Here is a 22,989-nt window from a genome sequence, read left to right on the forward strand (position 1 = left end):
AGTTTATGTGAGGATTGTTATATTTTTTGAAGCCTAATGAATGTTTAAAAAAAAAATAGCTTTAAAATACACTGTAATGTTGAATAGCTATAATTAATGTTTAAAATTGGGGGAAATCATTTTCATGGAGACATCAGTAGCTGTATAGTATCAGTGATACTGGCCTTCATTCATAAAAAGATGCCATTAAACAAGTATTTAAATTATAAAATATATTAAAACTTTTAAATGTTTAATAAATGTTAATAAAAACACTTAAAGTTTAAACTTAACTCGATTAACAGCAGTAAATGATACATAATACATATGTTTTTTTAGTTTTTTTTAATCTGTTAGTTTTAATAAAAAACTCTGTGATTGGGACATAGGAGTGCCTGAGGTTGAAGAAACACCCAGTTAAACTATCTTTACTTTATATAACCCAACACTTCTTTAAGTTTGAATTAAGACATTAATTAGTGCGCTTATTTAATTAACTGTTGGGTGGTCCCATAATATAGGTCATTTCAGGGGTTTTCTTTATCCTTTTGGGGACATTTACAGCTAATGCACACTTCAATTAAAATGCTACTATCAATTAAATCACAAACTATTATGAATCAACGAATTGGACACAGCAGTGAACTTGACATTTCTCAACATAAGTGTGAGAACTCTTTCTCAACAAAGACATCCTATAACATTATTTCATCACGACCTTGCACAGTACACTCTGTACGGATCCCATGCAAGCATGTATGAATGAGAAACCCTTATCAGATGCAGAACAATATAATATTATTTAAAATCATAATACAAATCTACTTTTATCTTTTCATTTTGTACTGGGTCACAATCAAGAGGTCATAAGTGACATCTAAAATGACCTTTTCATGACAATTTCATGACAATAAAAAAAAATTGCTTGTGAATTCAACAATAATATATTATTTAAATTGAGAAGCATTTATACATTATGATAATATCTGTTAAATTGTGTCCGGACAGCATGATTCTCATTACTGAATTGCAGTATGAGAGGAAAAATCATCATTAACAATAATGAGAATTAAAAAACGAAATTAAAAGTAAAGCATCAGCACACATTCCAGTAAACAGAAACACAATCACACATTTACACTATTACATGTCTATACCCTAACCCTTGGTCTTTTTATATAAGCACACACATTTATATAAACTCACACGTTTCACTAAGATGTTTTTTTTTTTTTTTTCACACGTTTATAGAGTCTACTTACATCGCTGAACCGCCTGCGGTGGTGCATGGCATTGAGTGCTGGACTGCGAAACCTGTACATACTCTTAGCCATGATGAAGTCAATTAAATCAGCTGGACCCTTAGAAACACACAACTGTGACCTGCAATGAAACACTCTTCCTCTCAATCTTCATATGTTCTGCTCATGAGAAAAGCAGCAGGAAAAGCAAGAAAAAGACCGATAGCTTCCTCAATCTGCAGCAACTTCCCGTATTTCAGTCAAGCGTGCCATACGAAACTCTTAATGAAGGAAATCACCGGTAACTCGCACATGGATGTGTGTGTGTGTGTGTGTGTGTGTGAGGCTGTGGGTACAGAAGTGTCATGCTCATTCAAACCACACATACCCCCTCAGATTTACAAGCCAAAGGACAATGACATGCAAAAAAATGTTTTGATAATTCAATTACAATTCAATAGTTTGTCCAAAATGCTGACAGAATGCACCAATTATCAAAATGCCAAACTGCTCTTTTGAAAACTTTGACAAAACCCATCGACCGGCTTGTGAAGGTTTGCATGATTTCTAAAGTGAGTTTGTGAAAACTCTTGACTTTTGGATGACCTCAAGAGGTTAGTGCAATAGCAGAAACGGGTGAGGTAAAGTGCATTTGCTGTAATACGCAAGCCTCTCATTCTTAATTCCCCAAATATCAAATACAATATATAAAAACCATTACAGTTTGTCTGTCAGAAATACTGCTAAAATCAGACTAAAAATTTACAATGGTACATCATAATGATGACATGATAGCAGAGTTCATGAGAGATAATATGATTTCCTGTTGTCACAGTTGCACAACTATAATGCATTTACTCACACAGTATTATACAACAGCATGAAAGGCAGGCAGTTTAAAAACCTTAATGTGAGAATGTAGTATGGCAAAAATGACAAAAAACAGCTTTGAAAATGTCTATAAAAGTGAATAATGGGCAACCAAAGCCAAGTTACGATGATAGAGTTGGATAGAAACCTCGTTCAAAATGAACTTCTGTGTTTTCTAATATCTTTTACATTCAATGGTGTTGTTGTGGTAAAACCATCCAGTCTGAATGCTATTATTGCTCTGGGATTTGGGGGAATCTAACGTATCATCCAAAACCTCTGATTCCAGGATCATCCCTGCCAGGATGATTCCCAGGATCCAGGTGTTTACAAATTCAGGAAGGAATCAGTCTGGGAAAGCCAGAATTTCATTCCTCTGAGGTTTCTATGCAATGTCTGATCCCAGAGGAGAAAAATGTTATTTCTCAGAGACTTTTCAGATCTATTTGCACTTAAAGTATCAACTTCATCTCAGAAGTTTCACCTAAAATTAAGTAGGACAAATAAAAATAGACAAGAACGAGACATTTGTTGACAAACAGTAAGAGTACAGAGCTGTATAATTAATGTGGATAGCATAGCTGACGAGAAATGTTTCGAGTTCATTTTAAAATCTCAGAAATCTTGGCACCGTTTGTCCAGCAGAGCGAGTGAAATGGATGAGACCAGACAAAGAAGTGTGTGAGAGAGCAGAATAAGTAGTGTCCTTGATTGCGTTGTTACAGATGATGGTAATCAGAACTCTGGTGATTGTGAGCGGAGGGGAGGTGCAAAGGGATCTGGCGCGCTTGTGACAAGTACCATGCATCGTTGAAGAAATCAACTAGCTAGTCACGAGTGTTTCCCAAATAATTCGTTTTGAGATCTTTCTTTTTCAGATTTTTTGCTACAAATTACGGACATGGCATCTGAGGATGAGTTCTAATTTTTCTCAGGTATTTTGCTTTATTTCCATATTCAATCATAGGCTCCTTCTTACATACTAGAGCACGTTCGCACATGCACACTCTTTAAAAACTGCACTTTTAAGCTTACATTTTTTTTTTATCTAATATTTATATTTTGTTATTTCAATTAATGAACATTATTTCTAATAGTTTTAGTTAACAACAACAACACGATGCACATTCCATGTATTAGTGTCCATCTTGAACTGTGACATGAAAGGCAGCAGACAGGGGAAAATGAGTCTATTTAATGCTTTTAGGAGCACAAAAACAAATATAATGAAACATTTGCCATTTAAAAAGTCTCCATTTGTTCTCAAAGGGAACAATTGAGATATTAAAAAGAATCCATTTACAAGATTTTTTTTTATGTGATACCTGTTCCAAATCAGCAGACTCTGTGTACAACAAAATCTTACTTTTGCATTATACAATATTGCTTACTATTAATAGTCTTGGAATCATACAATATTGCTTACTATTCATAGTCGGGGAATACAACAATACCATAATGCAAAGTCCATAATCTACACGCAATAAACACTGAATAAAAAAAAAATGCATCGGTAACTTGTTTACAATCCAATTTCACTTGGATCTTGCAGAAACTAAATTCACAGCCTTTATAAGCCCGGTGTGGCTCTACAGAGATGCTGAGCTGATTGTACAGTATAAGCATCTCGCATTATGAGACACTTGGTGAAATACATAAATGCTTAACTGCACAATCTAGAATGAGCTAATCTTATTCTACTGCTCAAAATACCACCGGGACGCTAATCATTCTAGGACATCCCTAAACACGGACACCTCAATCCTCCAGGTTCCCAGAAGTCCTTGTGCTAATGGCTCTCAGAGCTGCTCAGAGACACAGATGGGTTCAATTAAAAAGCACTTGGGTGTTAAATAAGGGAAACAGGAGTCCCAGGTGAAGAGCAAGCATTGGAGAAACAATGGCTCATCTTCAAGCTAATAAAACTAGCTAAAGTCTTATTCAACAACTGATATTAACAGCCAAAAGAGTGGTAGCTCAGAAGAGGTGAGAGAGGCTGAGCCTCCCCAAAAATGTATTTACAGCCTCCCTGGAAAGTCCAGTAATGAACCGCCAACGGTTCAGCTCACACTAAAAGGTGCCACTGCTATTGAAGTGCTTTAATTTGTGGTTCATCTGGAGATCTTGATGCCTGGAGGAGCTTGGATTTCTTTTTGGATCACATTAGCATTCAGTTCCTCAACAAAGTATAGTTTCTAAAATTAAAATTGGATGTTGGTCCTTGAGGGGGAAATAGAGTGCTAGCGCAGAATTATCTGGTTACACACATGCTTAAGCATGAATTACTAAAGGATCATTTCTTTGGAGGATTAGGAGTGCTGCCTAAAAATACAATGAATGAATCAATTATGAATTCATAAAATAATAATTTTATATAATAATATGTTTTTTTCCACACATGCTTATCTCTATCTATTTGCCAATCAAGCTAAAAATGCCTGGAGGTACTGTATACATACTTGTCAATTTGAAGAGATTTATTTACACTATCATTTAAAAGTTTGGGCTCTGTAAGATATTTTAATGTTTTTGTAAGTCTCTTCTTCTCACTAAGGCTGCATTTATTGGATCAAATATACAGTGAAAACAGCAATATTGTGAATCATTTTCTTCAGTGTCATATGATCCTTCAGAAATCATTCTAATATAAATCTACAAGAAATATTTCTTATTATCAATGTTGAAAACAGTCGTGTTGCTTAATATTTTGTGGGAATCATACACTTTTGTCAGCATTCTTTGATGAATAGAAAGTTTTAAATAAAAATCTTTAGTAACAATTTAAATGTTATCAGTTAAATGCATCCCTACGGAATAAAATAATTAATTTCTTTAAAACAAAGTTACTGAATAATTTGATGACTGATTTCATCCTTTTATTTTTTTTCAAGACATTGGTCTTGTCAAGAATGGTCTTCTATGGAATCAAGTCTTCCATAGAAAATAGAACAATTAAAAAGATAAAAAAAGAAAGTTGGATATTTGTAGTATGCACACACACACACACACACACACACACACAAAGACGCATCTTATTTATTTGCAATAGTTGGTTGTCAAAGAAAAAGGAAAAGACAGTAGAACATCAGGAAGAAATAAATGAGAGAAGACAGTTGTTTGATATTCCTACCACTTCTCCGACTGAACCTAAGGCCATGCTGGAATATAACTGGATTAGTGGAAAGAGGAGTAAAATGTCAAAATATGCCAAACCTTTAGAAGAGTCGGAGCAGATGACGGCGGAAAGGACTGGACCAAACCAGGACGTTCTAACGGGTCAGATATTCGCGGGATTCGGCCATCTTGTTTCCTGTGGACAAACAAAAATCCTCAGAACTAAACCATGTTCCATAACAACTCAAGGCAATCAGATCATTCACATTTTGTCACAAGTGTTCTTCTGAAGATCAAATTAGAAATGCTCGGTATAATCGACTGCTCCAGCTGAGAAGGAATTTATTTGTTAGTAATAGCATGCAATACAAGATGCCGAAAGAGACACAGTGTGTGTGAATGCAGACTGCAGTACGGTTCGATGAGTAGAATCAAGCCCTCAGTTTTTGTTCCCTCCCTCCGTTGGCCTGTAATTTGACTCAAGCCAGTGGCTCAAACACATTATTTCACATCACATCGAATATTCTCAGCTCACGTAGCTTTTAACTGCCGACCCTAAATCAATTAAAACTCCCCTGCCATTTGGCACACAATCTGTTCCTCCATGCCATTCAGGACAAATACAAATGTCTTTCTGAAGGCACGTATCGGTTTTACTGCTTTGCTTTACGAGTTGATGATGATCCATCCATCTTGAATGAAGCCAGATTATTACTTTATTATTACATTGAATTTTGCTTGAGGTTGTCCAACAGTTAATGAGAAAACAGGACTGCTAAGTTTGAATGAATGTGATAGAGTTTTGGTCTAAAATACCTGGAAAATACTATCCAGCTTGAAAGTACTGAAAAGCATTTAATGAGAGATGCCCTCTAGAGACCTCTGGAGGGCGACCTTCAGTGATATATTCACAGTTGGTTTTGAATAAACCTTTACGTGGCAAGCCCACACTGTCTGATGTATATTGAATGCAAAATTGGCAAGAGATTCTCAAAACGGCAAACTCCAATGTTATTGGCTGACTTGACACAATTCCTAGGAGTCAGAGTGGCAGGTCTTTTCAAAAACAGAGTTTCATAGCATCTGCTTATGTTGCCGTGAACACTGAACAGTGACAATTTGCATACTGTTAAAAACCAAATTAAACTTAGGTCACCCTAGACAGCAGGACAAAAAGGCATTTGGGTTTGTAAGTGGCTGAGACGCATCTTGAAAGGGATGTCAGATGCCACCAACATCATGTCTAGTCACCAAAGGCGCAGCAGTGTTTTGTCAGATCTTTACCTCTTGAGGATCGCCAGGGCTGACTCACTTCATTAGCCTGATGGCAGGTTATGTGCTGAAAAGCCCCTGAAGTCGTTGGGAAGTTTTGACAGCTGTACAAGCTGTTGATTTGTCAAAGCACATCAGCCGAGCATGACGGAGATGTGACAAAAGAGGCTGATACAACACACGTAATGCCAGTGACATTCCCATAGAGACAGTCAGAGTGGGCATTTGCATTTTTGAAGAAGAACATTACAGCAGAAGATTAATTAATCTTTCCTTTTCTGATCCATTTCACAAATGCTCACCTAAATTGTGCAGTTCCTATCTGTGTGTAGCACCTACTGCTCTGCATAACCTTTCAAAGCACATTATAAAGATCTCTCTGCACCTGATAGTAAATCTGCGACCCATTTCACATTTGAAGAGGTTAGCAAATCATAACAGAGTCCAGTCAACCGAAGGATCATGTGAAACTGGAGACTGGAGTAACGGCTGCTGACAATTCAGCTTTTCCATGATAAGAATAAATTACACACACGCACAAGCGCACACGTATATACACACACATCTTAAAATTGAATCGAATAAAATATTTCACAATATTACTGTATTTTTGATAGAATAAATGTTGCATAGGTGAACATAAGACACTTCTATCAAAAACTTGGAAAAAATCTTAACAACCCCAAACCTTTGAATGGTAAATTAAAAGCTGTGTCTGTTTAAGGTGACATTTATGTATTTGGCAGACACTTTCACACACTTTAAAGAGCATTCAAGGAATACATTATTACATTGCGTGAAACCTATGAACTTAGCAGGTTGACAGTGCTATGCTCTATATACTGAGCAACAAGATGATATACAAATGTTTTAAAAAGTATGACCCATTTAAGACCTACATTGGGAAAGGGTTAGGAAAGACTGGAGGCAGAAAGAGTTACAGGATTTACACAGAAAATGCAAAGCAGAGCTGCTCACTGGGTCTGTCAGGTGCACCTGCTAATACAAATGAATTTGACTGCGTTTACATGAATTAGCAATAAGCTATCTGACACTAGCAAAGAACTACAGAACAGAGTGTACATTAAGAGAAAATCATGACTAAACATAATAATTAGATGACCTCAAGAAACTCTGTACTTTCTTTTCTTTTCAATTCGCAAAAATACACAAATCACAAAGAAAAGAAAAACTAAGAGTAAGTGTGATCTATGTAAAAACCACAGAAAATCAAGATGATTTACTAAAACTCTCACATGCAAAAACTAAAGATGCCAATGATATTCCTAACAGAATGTATAAACTGTTCAGATATCATAAAGCAAATAATGTATTTTCATTTTTAATTTGGTAATCAGCCACTGAGTCCTGTATTTAATGTTATAATTAGAAGAGTTAACAGTTCATACACACACTTAAATCTAAATTACAAGTATGTTCACTACACACCAAAAACTGGTATTGTGCATCGCTACCAAAAACAACAACAAGCCCACACACGGCTCACTCGTCTTCATCTCAACCTGCTCCACTAACACAGTCTGACACCTCAGCTGACTCCCTCCCACTACGACCACCTGAGCTACACACCAGCCGAAGACAGGCGATCTAATGATGGAGTGAGAGAAAGAGAGTGGGACACATTACTTACTTGTAAGCATGTACAGACGACAAATCAGCACTGAGCAATCTGTTCTGCACCTCCAAACTAAATGGGCAGGTGATGGACAGAGCTCTCGCTTTCCTATCGTTCCCTCCCTCCCTCCCTCTCTCTCTCTCTCGCTCTCATTCTCCCAAATCTTTCTGTTTCTTTCCCTCCCCCTGGCTCTCTCTCACCATTTCATGACTCACTCCTCTTCTCTCTCGCCTTTTTTGGGTTATCCGCACACAATCTATTGCTTTCAAACCAGTTTTTGCATCTCCTCATCTCACCTTTTTAGACATTTTTCAATCTTTCTTTCTCATGGCAATCTTTCTCTTTCCCCACCGGCATTCATGCATTCCGCTGATGAAAGTGTTCCTTTCGGCTGAAAAAACAGTTCACTCAAAAATGACAATTGATTTACTCACCCTTCATGTCATTCCAAACCCATTCGATTTTTTCTTTATTCTATGGAACACAAAAGGACCCTGATTGGGGACTGAGGCTCTCAATGATACTCAAGCATATACTTTGCTTTTCTATCTACTCTACAAGACGTCGAGGGCACTTACAGGACATTCGCTCGGATAGAAGAGTAGTAGTGGATCCGCCATTGCATGCAAAATTTAGAACAAGAACCAAAACAAAAACAATGGTTTGTTTACTGTTCTTGGAAAAGCATGTTGTTTTGTATCTTTCGACACACTTTTTCGACAACTGCACAATGCATCACAACTGTGTGTTGCCACCTAGTGGTCTCTTCTGTCTCAACATTCACCTTGGGCAAGCGCTGTTGTACACACACAGTCAGCGCGGACACAAAAATTGAGCTGCACAGGGACGGTGTGCGCGAACGTCTGCGGACTCTCCTGATGACGCATACGTCACAAGGACAGTGAGCGACTGTCGCGGAACACAGATGGCCAAGGTATATTTAGGGCTTGAGGCTTTCAAGTTTAGCAAAACATCACAAGGGTCATACAATTACATACAACTTGTGTGCTATAACTACAAGATTCATGAACAAATACTTCTTTTGAAATTAATCTTAGAGCTGGTCATGATCTGGTCAAAAGTAAAGTTACAGAAACTATATGAGAGTGAGTGAATTCAATTCCTTGAAAAAAAAAAGAAGATATACTAGCAGCACGTTTGCTTTTAAAATGCCTTGTCCTATTGATTACCAATGTAAGCGCTGTACTACAGATACAACTTTTGACAAGTCAAATTATTTTCTGTGGTAACTGACCGCATGTCACAGATGCTGTCAATACTGCTTAGCTTGTTTTGAACTTAAAACATTGTGTTTGTGTGTGTGTGTGTGTGTGTGTGTGTGTGTGTAATTCAAGCATCTTATGTAGTTTTAAAAGGATGTTATCTGTCTAGCCTACAATTAGCCCACCCAGCCCTCTAAACTACCTCAAACAGACTTGCTACCAATCCCAAAATAGTCCCACAGCTGCAGGCAAGCTGAGCCGAAGGACCATCTCAGATGGGAACGTCCTTCACGGAGCCACTGACACAACAGAGTTCCCATCAGTTCATGAAGCAACAGTAACAGTAACAATACTTTTTTCACCAACAATATGGTTTCCCACTACACCCCAAGACTTCTAGAACTAGGAAACACACATGACAATGTCTATGGAAAGTAAAAATAATCAAATTAGTTTAAGAGCAATAAAATAAAATAAAATAAATCTTATTTGCAAATCATCTCCACAGCATGCACACTCTTCACTTGTCTTGTTACATGCCATGTGGCTCAGAAAGAGCATAAATAAAGGTAGCAAACAATAAAACAGACAGTATCTGCATTATTTATTTATGGTACGGTGCATGCTGGGAAGTCAAATAGACCCACATCTATCAATGTTACAACCTACAGTGTCTAGTTCATTATACTTCCTCTAACAACTTTGAATTTACTTCTGGATTAACTAATGGAAAGAAATCAAGTTGAAACTGAATACTCTCTAAAATGTCTAATGAGTGACTGGAAATCTCATCTACATTACTGTGCTCAGATTAGAAAGTTAGCTGAAACATAATTGAGAACTCCATTAGGTCTTCTAAGCTGTGAAAAAATCAATCTCTTGAGAAGTAAAACTTTCGTTTACGATGACAATATTTAAAGTTCTTGCACACAAATTTGTATCTTACCAAAGGTGTTGCACTTTAAGTAGAACAGCCTCGGAAAAGCTCAACCTTCTGTCATTCCCCTTTCTTGAGTTCCCCAACATGTTTCTCAGCACAGCAGCTCCACGCAAATAGACAACAGCAAATGGACCAGGCTTCTTCTCTCTGAAGCTTTTCTGTCCACACCCAAATAGACAGAGACTCAGATCTGAGACGTCCACCTGATCGTTGAGTTCTTTGTGTATGAACACTGTTGAAGTTTCACCCCTGGCTCTTGGAGAAGTAGAGAAGTCAAACCTGTTTTCAAGTATTCTCTCCATAATTGGTTCTTACTCTGCCCACAACAGGAGGGTCCGGGACAGGTTTCAGGTTAACAAACAAAACCAACCTCAAGGGCTAGAATAACTGACCATGGAAATGAAAAGAACTGGGTGTTGTTTTCTTTTTGTCATTCAGATTTGTCAATAGATTAAAGCTAGTATCTAGAGATTTGTTGGTGTTGGTCCATTGTGAAAAAGGCCCAGCAGAGGTTGCACTTCCTCCGCCAGCTGAAGAAGTTCAATCTACAACAGGTAGCTGATGCAGATGCAGCTGATTGTGTTGCTGATGCAGCTCTACCCTACAGTCATCGAGTCTGCCAACTGCACTTCCATAACTGTCTGCTTTGGCTCAGCTACAAAATCAGAAGACTACAGAGGACGGTTCGGACTGCTGAGAGTACATCCGTACACCCCTCCCCACTCTCCATGAACTGTTCTCATCCAGAGTGAATAAAAGGGCAGGCAAATCACTCTGGACCTCACACATCCAGGCCACTTCCTCTTTGAAATGATGCCGTCTGGCCGGCTCTACAGAGCCCTGAGCAATAGCGATGTGCAAGACTAGTCGACTTAACGGTACAGCTGCTACTAGTCGACACTGAAAACAATAGTCGCTTACACGGAAGAAAATACACAAGATTTTATCAGTCAAAATAATGTTATTTTATTGTTACTGAAGAGCAGGGCGCAAGCCGTGGAAAGGGAGTGCAAGAGTGTTAATGAACGCCACTGTGCGCTGCATCAGTCTGGACTCCCAGGAGCTCTGAAGGATATGAGGAGGAGAGATGGCAGTGGAAGACGAGAGAAAACTAGGCCTGGGACATTTCGTTGCGTTTTGTCTATGTATTGGCAGCACTCGGCTATGAAGCACCTGCCGTTTACTTTGTTTAATTTATTTTAAAACTTCCATTTACCGTTCACCGGTACCCCCTTCTTCCCTGTACCTTGAACTTTGTTACATTTATATTTAAAAGAATTTTAAATAGCACATTAAAATAAAACACTTGGAAAAAGAATACCTTAAGAGGTAGGGCCTAATCTTTTTATTTGACCTCAGAAGCGTTTTCTTCGTGTCAGTCACAGAGAGCACAGAAACGACCGCTCAAAAGGCAAAAGAGAGTATTTTGAATTAGAAATAAAACAGAAAAGTTTTATGCAAGCTGTGCCATTTCAAACTGGCATAATACCACTAGAGCCATGCGTAACCATATTCAGGACATGCACATAGGTGTGATAGCCGAAGCAAGCAAATGCCCATGGCGAATTCACTTCAACTCCGAAAAATATTAACTGAGCTTCAGAATCAGAATGAGCTTTATTCTCCAAGTGTGCGGCTATGGGATTTGACTGTTTGATTCATAGATTAATATCATATATACACGCACAAGTCTTTCGAGGGTTTCTTACTTCTTGACTAGATGGAAAACTTACATTTGAACGCCTGTCAAATTAGTCGATGTGAACATCCCTACTGAGCATCAGTACACACGCCAGGCACAAGTAAAGTTTCTTTCCTCAGGCCATCTATAAATTAAATGCCCCCACTGGGCAATAAACATGTGCAATACAAAACAGTATTCATACTTATATTTACCACACAATAACTCTTATTTACATTCCCTTACATTTGTATATAACATAATGCACATTCACACATTGTCTATTTTTATTTATCTGTCTTGTCGCTGTCATTCTGTCTGTGCTGTGGAAGCTTCTGTCTCCAAGACAAATTCCTTGTATGTGTAAACATACTTGGCAATAAGGCCGTGTGTCCAACAAAGCGTTTTTAACCAGCTGAAAGCGCTAGGCGCTATGCTGAAAACCCCTAAGTGAGAGTGTTTTGGCAGCGCAGCATTTTTAAAGTTAAGAAGCTTTGCTTGCTATGGAATATCCACAGAACTGTTACTAGGATCTCATTTCACAGATAGCTTGTTTCTGTATTGTTTCTATATAAAAATGTCATTACAATGTAAAGTATTTGCTCTGGCTCTTGTTTTGAATTATTTTGTTCCATTACTATGCTTGTTGTTGTCATCTGTTGACGTTGTGCAAGCAGAATGTGGCAGTTAGTTGGTGTGGTATTTGTCCCGCCCTTCCTCCACTGTGATTGGAAGGCTGGAAGGGACGGTGAGGATCATTGCGCTCCCATTGAAAACAATTGGAAAAATATGCTAGCCGCGGGAAAAAAACGCTTTGCTGGACACACGGCCTGAAGCTCATTCTCATTCTGAAAATATAGTTACACACAAACACAATAATCCCATACAAAGTTTGTTTGATTAAGTAATTTATGCAAATGAAATGGGAAATTACTGGAATTATATGCCCCAAATTTTGTCTGCTTTTGGAACAATATCCTGACTTTTTTCTTTGTATAAATGGATGAAATGAATATTCACTGACAAGAATCCTTCCAAACAAACTGTCTGATCTTGACACGACACTATCCAGGCTCTCGGCTCACTTTGGTGTCATGGGAATTATTTCCAAAATAAATCTGACAGGAATCAGGTCTGTTTTCAAATTCCCAGGTTTAAACCTCCCGTCTCTCAATCACTCTCTGGCTAAAAATATTCCAACTAGCAAATGTTGTTAATCTGGATCCTTTACTACATTCAGAAATAATTATCATCAGAAGAATTGATCAACCAAGGAAAGCTATCAACAGACTAAGGCAACAATACACTAAATCAGTCAATAAAAAAGCTTTATTTTGAGCTTTAAGAAAACTCCCCTTCAGTTCAACTCAGACTAGGCTATCAGGTGACAACAGTCCCACAATCTTTCAGTTGGTTTTCTCACCTGGCTAGTTTTACACTAAAAACAGTCTGAATGGACATTGCAATGCATTTTTAAAATGACATTTTAGTAGGGGAGTAAAAAACTACTACTTTACAATGATATTTTTGAATATGACAAACTAGGGGTGTAACGATCATGTCACGATTCGATAAATATCACGATATTGAACTTATGATGCGATATAATTGCGATACTCCAAGACATATGGTAAAATGTTAACGTTAAAATACAAACTTTGGTATTATATTGGGGGTGGAAATGAATTAGGCTTGGACTTGGTGCTGGTAACTCAATGCACAGGACAATGGTGACACCAGAATAAAAGTATTCATGATTCTGAAGCTGAAAATACAGAATTATTTTAGACGAATATGCTTGCACTCTGTCACTGACTAGATATATTTAAAATAATTTGTAGGCCACTTTTTACTAGTAACATAAGACATCTGGCATTATCAGGACTAGGGCTGGGCATCGAGTCGACAAACAGATAGACAGATAGATATTTATATATATAGAAAGCTACATATTTATTTGTATTTATATGCATATGTATATTATATCATTTACATATAATAAATAAAATAATACATTAAATTAGCATAATTACTTTTTTCTTATCTCTGTCCAACCAGTTCCACGTCCTCAACAATTCCAGACTCTGCACTACAGCACGAAATTGAAATGTAATCAATCTGTTCCATTGTAAACCCCACCCAACTAAAGTTCCAGTCTGCTCTCATGCTTTCCAGACTAAGGTAAGAGGAAATATGTTTTCCAGAGCTCCAAAACACTATACCAGAGAACAATTTTTCAATGGCACCTTAAACGTGTTTCAAACAGCATTTTAACAATCTCTTTTAGACCGAAGGACATTGTGCGAAAACAGATCTCTCGGGGTATACTTATCTTGTCAACTTAGATTACTTAAATTATGTTGCAGTGAGACATAGCGTCCCTCAAAGACCAGAGCTGTCCTCACTAGACAGTGTCCTCACAGAATCTGGGTGAACTAAAGTTCAAACACAAACAAAAAACAAAGCGCTGTTGGCTATATCCAACATTAAGACTTAATTCAGCAATTATTTAGTCCAAAAACACTTAAATGGTTTAAAATGTCCACTTCCAGTGAAAACAGTTATGTGATCGGACAATATTTAACCATTCTGAGACATTGCATTGACTAATAACCGTGTTAACTTAAAACAAAACAAGTTTAATAGGCAGGGATTTTTTAAATAAATATTATGCACAATATAAAATATTATATATATAATATAAAATAAAATGTGTTTTTTGGACAATGTACCACAGTAATATACATATATATATATACAGTGCAATGCATAAGTGAATACACCCATGCTAAAGTTGACTAAAAAGAGGAATAAAAAATCATATTTTGGAAATTGAACTTAATGCCTTAATTTAAAAAATTAGGAAAAATCCAACCTTTAAGGACACCAATTTTCTTTGTGAATGAATAATGTATCGTAAATAAATAAATGTTCTTCCTTAAAATACATGGTGCATAAGTGAGTACACCCCTATGTTAAATTCCCATAGAGGCAGGCAGATTTTTATTTTTAAGTATTAAAAAAAAAAAAAAATTAGGATACTATGCATCCTGATAAAGTTCCCTTGGCCTTTGGAATTAAAATAGCCCCACATCATCACATAGCCTTCACCATACCTAGAGATTGGCATGGGGTACTTTCCATAAGATCATCTCTCAATGCAAATCAAACCAGCTATTAGGCTAACTGAAATAAAACCATGCCAATCTCTAGGTATGGTGAAGGCTATGTGATGATGTGGGGCTATTTTAATTCCAAAGGCCAAGGGAACTTTATCAGGATGCATAGTATCCTAAAAATAAATATAAAAAAAATACTTAAAAATAAAAATCTGCCTGCCTCTATGGGAATTTAACATAGGGGTGTACACACTTATGCACCATGTATTTTAAGGAAGAACATTTATTTATTTACGATACATTATTCATTCACAAAGAAAATTGGTGTCCTTAAAGGTTGGATTTTTCCTAATTTTTTAAATTAAGGCATTAAGTTCAATTTCCAAAATATGATTTTTTATTCCTCTTTTTAGTCAACTTTAGCATGGGTGTATTCACTTATGCATAGCACTGTATATATATATATATATAGGTATTTATGTATAAGGATTTTTGGACATGTACTAGACATGCATGCATGGTATTACCTTGGCATTCTTTGAAGTACCTTGGTGTAGCATATAAATACCATGGTATATAAACACGGTAATCATTCATTACCAAAGTGCAAAGCAAAGCACCATAGTATTAACATCGTCCTTTCAGAGTAGTTTATCCAACCTACGCTGCATCAACAGCATCACTTAAAAGTGTCCCTGTTGTCCCTGTTAGCTTTCATCCCGAGCACTTGCTCGTCCCATGAGAAAGGACATGGCGACGCAACATCCAGCGCACAGCTTTTACTTTCGCCTCCGTACGCCCTTTTACAGCCTGTTTCTTACAAATCTGAGAGCTGTCTTAACAATTTTCTCAGGCCAGCAAGATAAAGAACAGCCTAGAAAAGCCTACACGGCAACTGTAACAGCAGAGACATTCATGCCATACAGAAGAGAATACCAAGCTGATGCGTAATACTGATCTGAATAGGTCTAATCATAAAAGCATTGTGTCTCTAAACAGCACAGGCTCTGACAGTGGCAGTGGGCGTATATGAGAGGAAGTGTTCGGATGCAAAGTGCAGTGAAATTCCAAACATGCACGACAAAAGAGCCCTTGAAAAGGCAAACGGTGAAATTAAAAACTGTGATTTAAGCTGTTTTTACAGGCTGTTCATTTCTGTATGCACTGTGTTTGAGGAGATTGTTGCCAAATTGTGTTTTTACAAACAGTGTTATATTTTTATATTTCCAAAGAAAAGGCAGATTAATCGGGTGATATTTGATCATTTTGAGATTCTCGAACTGATCAATAACTGTGCCTACTTCACACAACTGGTTACATAATCAACCAACAGCTTCATCAAGAGATAATGGAAATTTTCTGTTCTCAAATGTAGCAAATGTTAAAAAAATAAATATTGCATTTTGAAATAAAAATATAAAACACAATAAAAAAATTTTAAAAACTTCAATCACCCAATGAAAAAAATACAATCTTTACAGCCACGCAACGTGAGGTATATTTATATTTATGTTGCAGGTCGAGTGACAAGCCAAAGTTTAATATAGCAGTAATAATAATACTATTAAAACGACTTACTGTACAGTGCACTCTAGATATAGTGTTTTCATATTCAAGGAACGTCTTTTGTGTCTTCTAATACAAACAACTGAAAAAAAAACTGTTTACCAGGGAACAAAAACCTCAGGATAATGGTACTTTGTGCTACTTCATGTTTTATGCAACTAAAGCGAGCTGTTGAAACACTTATTGCCTGTGTATGTGAGAGCGAAAAAGAGAAAAAGTCAGAGAGATGGCAAAGAATAGTATAAAGAAAGCTAAAATAAAGATAGTTTTACATGTGCACCGTTTCTTTTGGGTCTCTCGTCACATTAGCATGCACTGCGGCGCTCATTTGGGATGATACACGCGGAGTGAAACCCAGGTCCCGGCATAATTATATTCCGGCATTCGCCCTCTCCCTTCACGTTCCCTCTTCTCTCCAGACATATCTTCTTCACAGCCATTATAAACCAGCTTTACACATAACCAGCTCCCTCTGTAGCAACGCTGTCAGTCAAGCAGATGTAAAACTTTCCACCAGCAGTATAGGGCGGGGGTGGCTGATGCCAAAGCTATATCAGAGTTTGCTTGTATTCGTGAGGTAACCAGATCCAACCTGCCTTCACAACCACTTTTGTGACCTTTACGGTAATGGAATGTGATGACAAAGTTAGTGCCTTGTGTCCAAACTCTGTGTACAGTGGGGAAAAATATCATGACATGAAAGCCAATAGAGCCTAAGGGGTTGTGGTACACTAAACTAGAAAAAATAAATAAAAAAAATCGACTTAAATTAATTATATAAAAATATATTATAGAAATATTTATTAAATATATATTTGATTTTTCTAAAAAAAACAATTAAAAAAAATCCTTTAAAACCACATTAAAAATGTATGTTATTAAACATTTGTTATGCTAACAAAAATATAAAATATATAGTCTCTGAATTAAATTAAAGTCTTTTAATTTGTAATTTTGCTTCTCAAGTTTCATCTTGTTCTACACAAGGATGTTTAGACAAATAAAAACACAAGAAAAATGTACTGATTGGTTTTGTTTGTTAGTTTGATATATAGCCACCTGCACCCAATTTAACAATTAATGAATGTGTGCTGTATCCACTGATCTATATAATGTCATTCTATATAGATCAGTGGCTGTATCCCATTAAACTTGGAAAGTAATAATTCCCAAATTCCTACTTGGAAAAGTCCAATAAAACGTCACTTGAAATTTGACTTCCAACTTGGAAACACAGTTATTATTTCCACTTTGTTCCCATAAACACTTATCAATGGACAACATTTTCAGTTTTTATATGTTTTTAAGTAATTTCTGTATAAATATTGGCATACGTTAAATACATTTAAAAATGTTTTGCTAATAATGCTTGACATTATATACATTGGTTTAGCACTAGTAGGTGTGTAAACTACCTTTAAGAAAGAGAAGGACTTACCAAATATGTCTTGACCTGGAGAAGGTTTTGTCCACTCTGTGAAGAAAAAAAAAAAACATGCTATTGTTAAAATAGGTATTTCAATACTGGCACAACTGTAAAGCCCTTATAGCCATTACCCCAAAATGGCACTAACTGATTTCACACTTTTAACACATTCTGGCAATCAATCTCCGACCATCCTGCTAAAGGCTAACGGATAATCAATTCAGCGCTGACAAACTCCTCATGCACTTTAACACTTGACTTGATGTGATAATGACTCAGCAAATCTATCAAGTTAACGAAGGGTGAGGGCCAATAGGATAATGAAGAACCACTGGAGCACATCATCAATTATATTAGCAATTGCTATCTCTAAAATCCCTTGAAAAGCCATCTTCGCTCAATGTGCGGGCCGCGACACCTTTAACCCCTGATCTTATTACTTTGTGCTTATGCACAATGTTTTGAGTGATTCTCAACAATTCTGCCTGACAAAAAGCTGTACAATTGTACCGAGGGCATTTGCGGTTGTGAGACGCTAATGAGAGAAGCAGCTTCTCTAACGTGTCTCCTATGAGCAGCTGCGGCTTTGTTCTAAGAATACGCTATGACTCGACTCGGTTTAAAAACAGCACAGCCGTCAGATGTTTTCTGAATAAGACCTTTCATAAGACTGAATATCAAAATAGACAAAGCTGAATACAATGGCAATTTTGCGTGAAAAAGAAACCTCATTTTCCTGGCTAATGTAATTGGTGTCATTTCGTTTCTTGCCACAAGGTGGTTCTACAAACCCGTGTTGAAAAAGGACCAATAACCTTGATCAAATCTTTCAACAAAAGATTGAGACCGAAAGTAACCGTTTTCCAACCAGACACATCAGGATATCTCCATTTACTGGCTTTGCTCTAAATGCCATACGTCCGCAGGGCTTGTGGGAGGTCAGTCACAGCACTGGTGCTCCTCCAACCTTCTGCTGAGCGCAAGGGGAAAGAGTGGCTGTTGTGTCAACAAAATGAAGTAACACTTCAGGTAGAGCATTTAGAGGACCAAATATTTCCATTACCTTGAAGGAAAGGACAGTGATCTTTTATTAGCTGCTTTAGCTAACAGTCCTCCACATTTATTTTGAACAATGAAGTGTCAATCGATTAAAATGTTATTTTAGCCCACATGATATTGTTCAATGAATCTGTAACACTTTTACAATAAGGTTTCATTAGTTAATATTAGTGATCGCCCCGGCGCCTCCACCGACCCCAGGGCGTTAACTACATTAGTCATAATGAACTCCACTTCTACAGCATTTATTAAAGTCCCTGTAAAGTCAAAATTAAGTATGTGTTCTGAGTTTGTCACACCACAGAAAAAGGTGTTATTAGCCACCCAGCCAAATTTGAATGATAAAAAAAGCCGGCAAGTCCATAAAATAAGCTATCAAAATCTTGAAAAAATGAGCAGTGGTCTCTGCTCTCAAACGCTGGGGGCGTGTCCACTGGCTGCGCTGAAACCACGCCCACTCGCGGGAAAGCTGCCGTCGCCACACTCAACTGTCACCGCTACAGCCGGAATGGATGCTCCTAGGTTTTACAAAGCCATACATGTTCGAGCCTGGACTACCTACTATAATTATAACATAAGCATACAAGGCAACTTACACTCATTGGTGGGCTCGCACTGCCGACGATGGCACCAGTTGTCGGCGCGACGGGAGGATGAAGGCCGAGGCGGGAGATAGTCGGTTCGGCCCCATTCACCAGTAACAGCGGGTTATCAGTGAATCCCAGTTGTCTCCGACGAAAGTTTATAAAACTATCCCGTGTAAAATGATCACTACAGAGGCGGGTTTTGGCGGTGATCCTCAGCTGTCCATCAAGGTGGCTCTTCACAAAATTAATCCACCTCTTCTTGATCGTTTTTCAGAAATTTAAATAAGGACACCGATCTGTTTTGTACGTGATCGCATCCAGGTAGTACGCATTTCCGTGACGAAGGCATAGCTAGCTAGTAAACTGTAAGCTGTAGTAATTAATAGTCCTGACTCCTGACAGTGACTCGCGATCGGCAAACTGATGTGAATGAATGTGCTATATTGTTAGGGGAGGGGCAGCGTCAGGGGCTCCAATGCGTCATCAAGTAGGGGCGTGTCCAGGAGCTCTGGGGCTTCAGTGCGTCATCGAGCCCCCGTTTTAGCCCCGCCCAAAAAATCCGGAACACAGCAATGGTGAAAAACTGTTTAACGGTCTAACTCGACAATTCAGTACTTCACAGTTCACAGTCTTTGTAATATGTTTTAGCAATACATTTCTAACATTTATAATGTGTTTAGAATTTTTTTTTAGAATTGCCTTTACAAGAATTGGACTTTAATCTTTACTATTACACGGCTCTGTGGAATACTTGATTCTGATTGGTCAATCGCGCTATCCAGTGGTATATTATTCCCCGGGGGAAACAGATAACACAGGCTCATCCGGGTTACTGAAGTCAGCAGCACTAAGGAATGTTTTTTCCTCGTGGAGGTTTTGCATTTGGTGAGCTAATAAAATATTAAAACTCAACTCAATATTTTGTGCACAGTCATCCAGTATTGTGGACTCGCTCTCTCGTTTCATACAAACACAGCTGTTGCCATTTTGCGACGATTGTTTTGTACACTGTTGGATTATAAGATAACAAACAGGTACAGGTTATCCCCATAATTATTTATGGGACGAAATGCTGTGTAATAAGTAGTATGACTGTGTACCATATCCCTTAAATGTCTGTCTAGTTCGAACTTGCCGCGCTAGCAACTGCTCTCTCTGCAGAAGCTTTGCGTTTAAAGACCTAATAAAATATTTCGACTCGGATCAATATTTCGTGTCTAATTATTCACTTATGTGGCAAATAGCCTCAGTTTCACATCGGGGTCCTGATCACCCTGTCAGGGGTTTATTCTGAGATAACAACCGGCTGGATATTATTTACAGATACATTATCAAAATAATGTATAAGTTGAAATTGTTTGCATTAGTTAATGCAATGTGAACTAACATAATGAACAGCTGTGTTTTTATAATTTAACGTTAACGTTAAAAATGAACAAATACAGAAACAAATGTATTGCTCATGGTTAGTTCATGCAGTTACAGTAATACATTAATTAATGTTAACAAAACCTTACCATTGAATCAAATGGTAGTACTTTGTGCTTAAATTTATATTCTTAAATGACTTAATGCTGATTTTAAAGGGATACTCCACTTTTTTTGGAAACTCCCCCAGAGTTAAACAGTTGAGTTGGCGGTACCACTTTTAGCATAGATCATTGAATCGGACAAGGCCATTAGCATTTCTCTCAAAAAAATGACCAAAGAGTTTCGATATTTTTCCTATTTGAAACTTGACTCTTCTGTAGTTACATCGTGTACTAAGACCGACGGAAAATGAAAAGTTGCGATTTTCTAGGCTGATATGGCTAGGAACTATACTCTCATTCCTGCGTAATAATCAAGAAACGTTGCTGCCGTACCACGAGTCCAGCAGGCGTAATGATATGACGCAGTTTGTCTAACCTATTAGACCTATTTTCAGGCGCTGCGTCATATCATTATACTGCTGGTTTCTTGATTATTACGCAGGAATGAGAGTATAGTTCCTAGCCATATCAGCCTACAAAATCGCAACTTTACATTTTCCGTCGGTCTTAGTACACGATGTAACTACAGAAGAGTCAAGTTTTAAATAGGAAAAATATCGAAACTCTTTGGTCATTGTTTTGAGAGAGATGCTAATGGTCTTGTCCGATTCAATGATCTATGCTAAGCTATGCTAAAAGTGGTACCGCCGGACCCGGAGATCGGCTGAATGGATTCGAAAACGGTAAAACTCAACTGGTTAACTCTGGGGGAGTTGTAAAATGAGCCTATTTCCCAAAAAAGTGGAGTATCCCTTTAAGGACAGGTCAGGAGGATGCGATTTTTCAATAATTAACTTCACTAAATTACACAGGATTTATACAGATCTGCATCCCAGACATTTTCTTCAATTCATATTATAAAATGCACTCTTAAAAATAAAAAGTTCTTTATTGGCATTCACATCCATGGAAACTTTCCACATTGCACAAAAGGTTCTTTTTAGTGGAAACAAATTCTTTAAATGTTCTTAACATGTTTCTTTTTACTGAAAGGTTCTTTGTGGAACCAAAAATGGTTCTTCTATGGCATCGCTGCAAAAAAAGCCTTTTGGAACCTTTATTTTTAAGAGTGTATAGGTGTGAAAGGCATGGGAAAATTTGTCATATGCAATTGTAAACACTGATTTTAATTTAAAAATGTAATCAAACCGTATATGACACAAGTAAACCCCTCTACCAACACAAATTCACTGTAAACACACTTGGGTTCAGGAGTAAATATTGGAGCCGAGCCGCTGACTGTGGAAACAAAGCCTATAAATCACCAAATGGGGGATCAGTGTGTGTTTGTACGAGCATGTGTCAGTAAACATGCTGGATCAAACAGAACAGGTTTCAGATTGCTTATGCAATCCAAAATACAAACCTGTTAAACCTGGTGATGTAGGTGAAATGCCAAAGACCAGCAGATGTAGCACAATACAATTTTTTTTTGTATCATTAAGGGTGCTCTATTTATATGATCTATTATTTCAACACAAAAGTGCTTTAAACTTCACATATAAAGTTGCAGCCAGGCAATAGATACAAGACGAATGTCACAAATCACTTCATGACTCGTGTTTCCCTCTTTGTTTGAAGAGACATCTTAGCAATCTCTGACATCATCTCACCATCATCAAACTCTCAGCGTTCCAACTGAACCGTTCTAACCAAGCAGGCACAACATGTGCAAGTATAAAAGACACGTGCATAAGTAATAACTTGTTTTTATGAATAAATTAAACAAAAAAATTTATGTCTA

General features: G+C 37.4%; 1 protein-coding gene across 9 annotated transcripts in view; it reads right to left on the reverse strand.

The window, feature by feature from the left end:
* rap1gapb (RAP1 GTPase activating protein b) overlaps positions 1-22,989 on the reverse strand; it is a 94,024-nt gene that overhangs the window by 21,481 nt on the left and 49,554 nt on the right. For 7 of the 9 annotated variants that reach the window (XM_084426041.1, XM_084426043.1, XM_084426042.1 and 4 more), the window contains 2 exons: positions 18,080-18,115; positions 5,304-5,400 (listed from right to left, as the gene is read on the reverse strand). Coding sequence is in view for 6 of the 9 variants with exons in the window: in XM_084426040.1 (XP_084282166.1) it covers positions 5,304-5,400; positions 18,080-18,115 (133 nt within the window). In the remaining 3 variants the exon portion in view is untranslated. Of the gene's footprint in view, positions 1-1,241; positions 1,430-5,303; positions 5,401-18,079; positions 18,116-22,989 lie in introns of those variants that run through there. The other 2 variants (XM_084426038.1, XM_084426037.1) reach the window with 2 other exon arrangements.

Source organism: Rutilus rutilus (genome assembly GCF_951802725.1).
Source record: "Rutilus rutilus genome assembly, chromosome: 12".
Classification (NCBI taxonomy): domain Eukaryota; kingdom Metazoa; phylum Chordata; class Actinopteri; order Cypriniformes; family Leuciscidae; genus Rutilus; species Rutilus rutilus.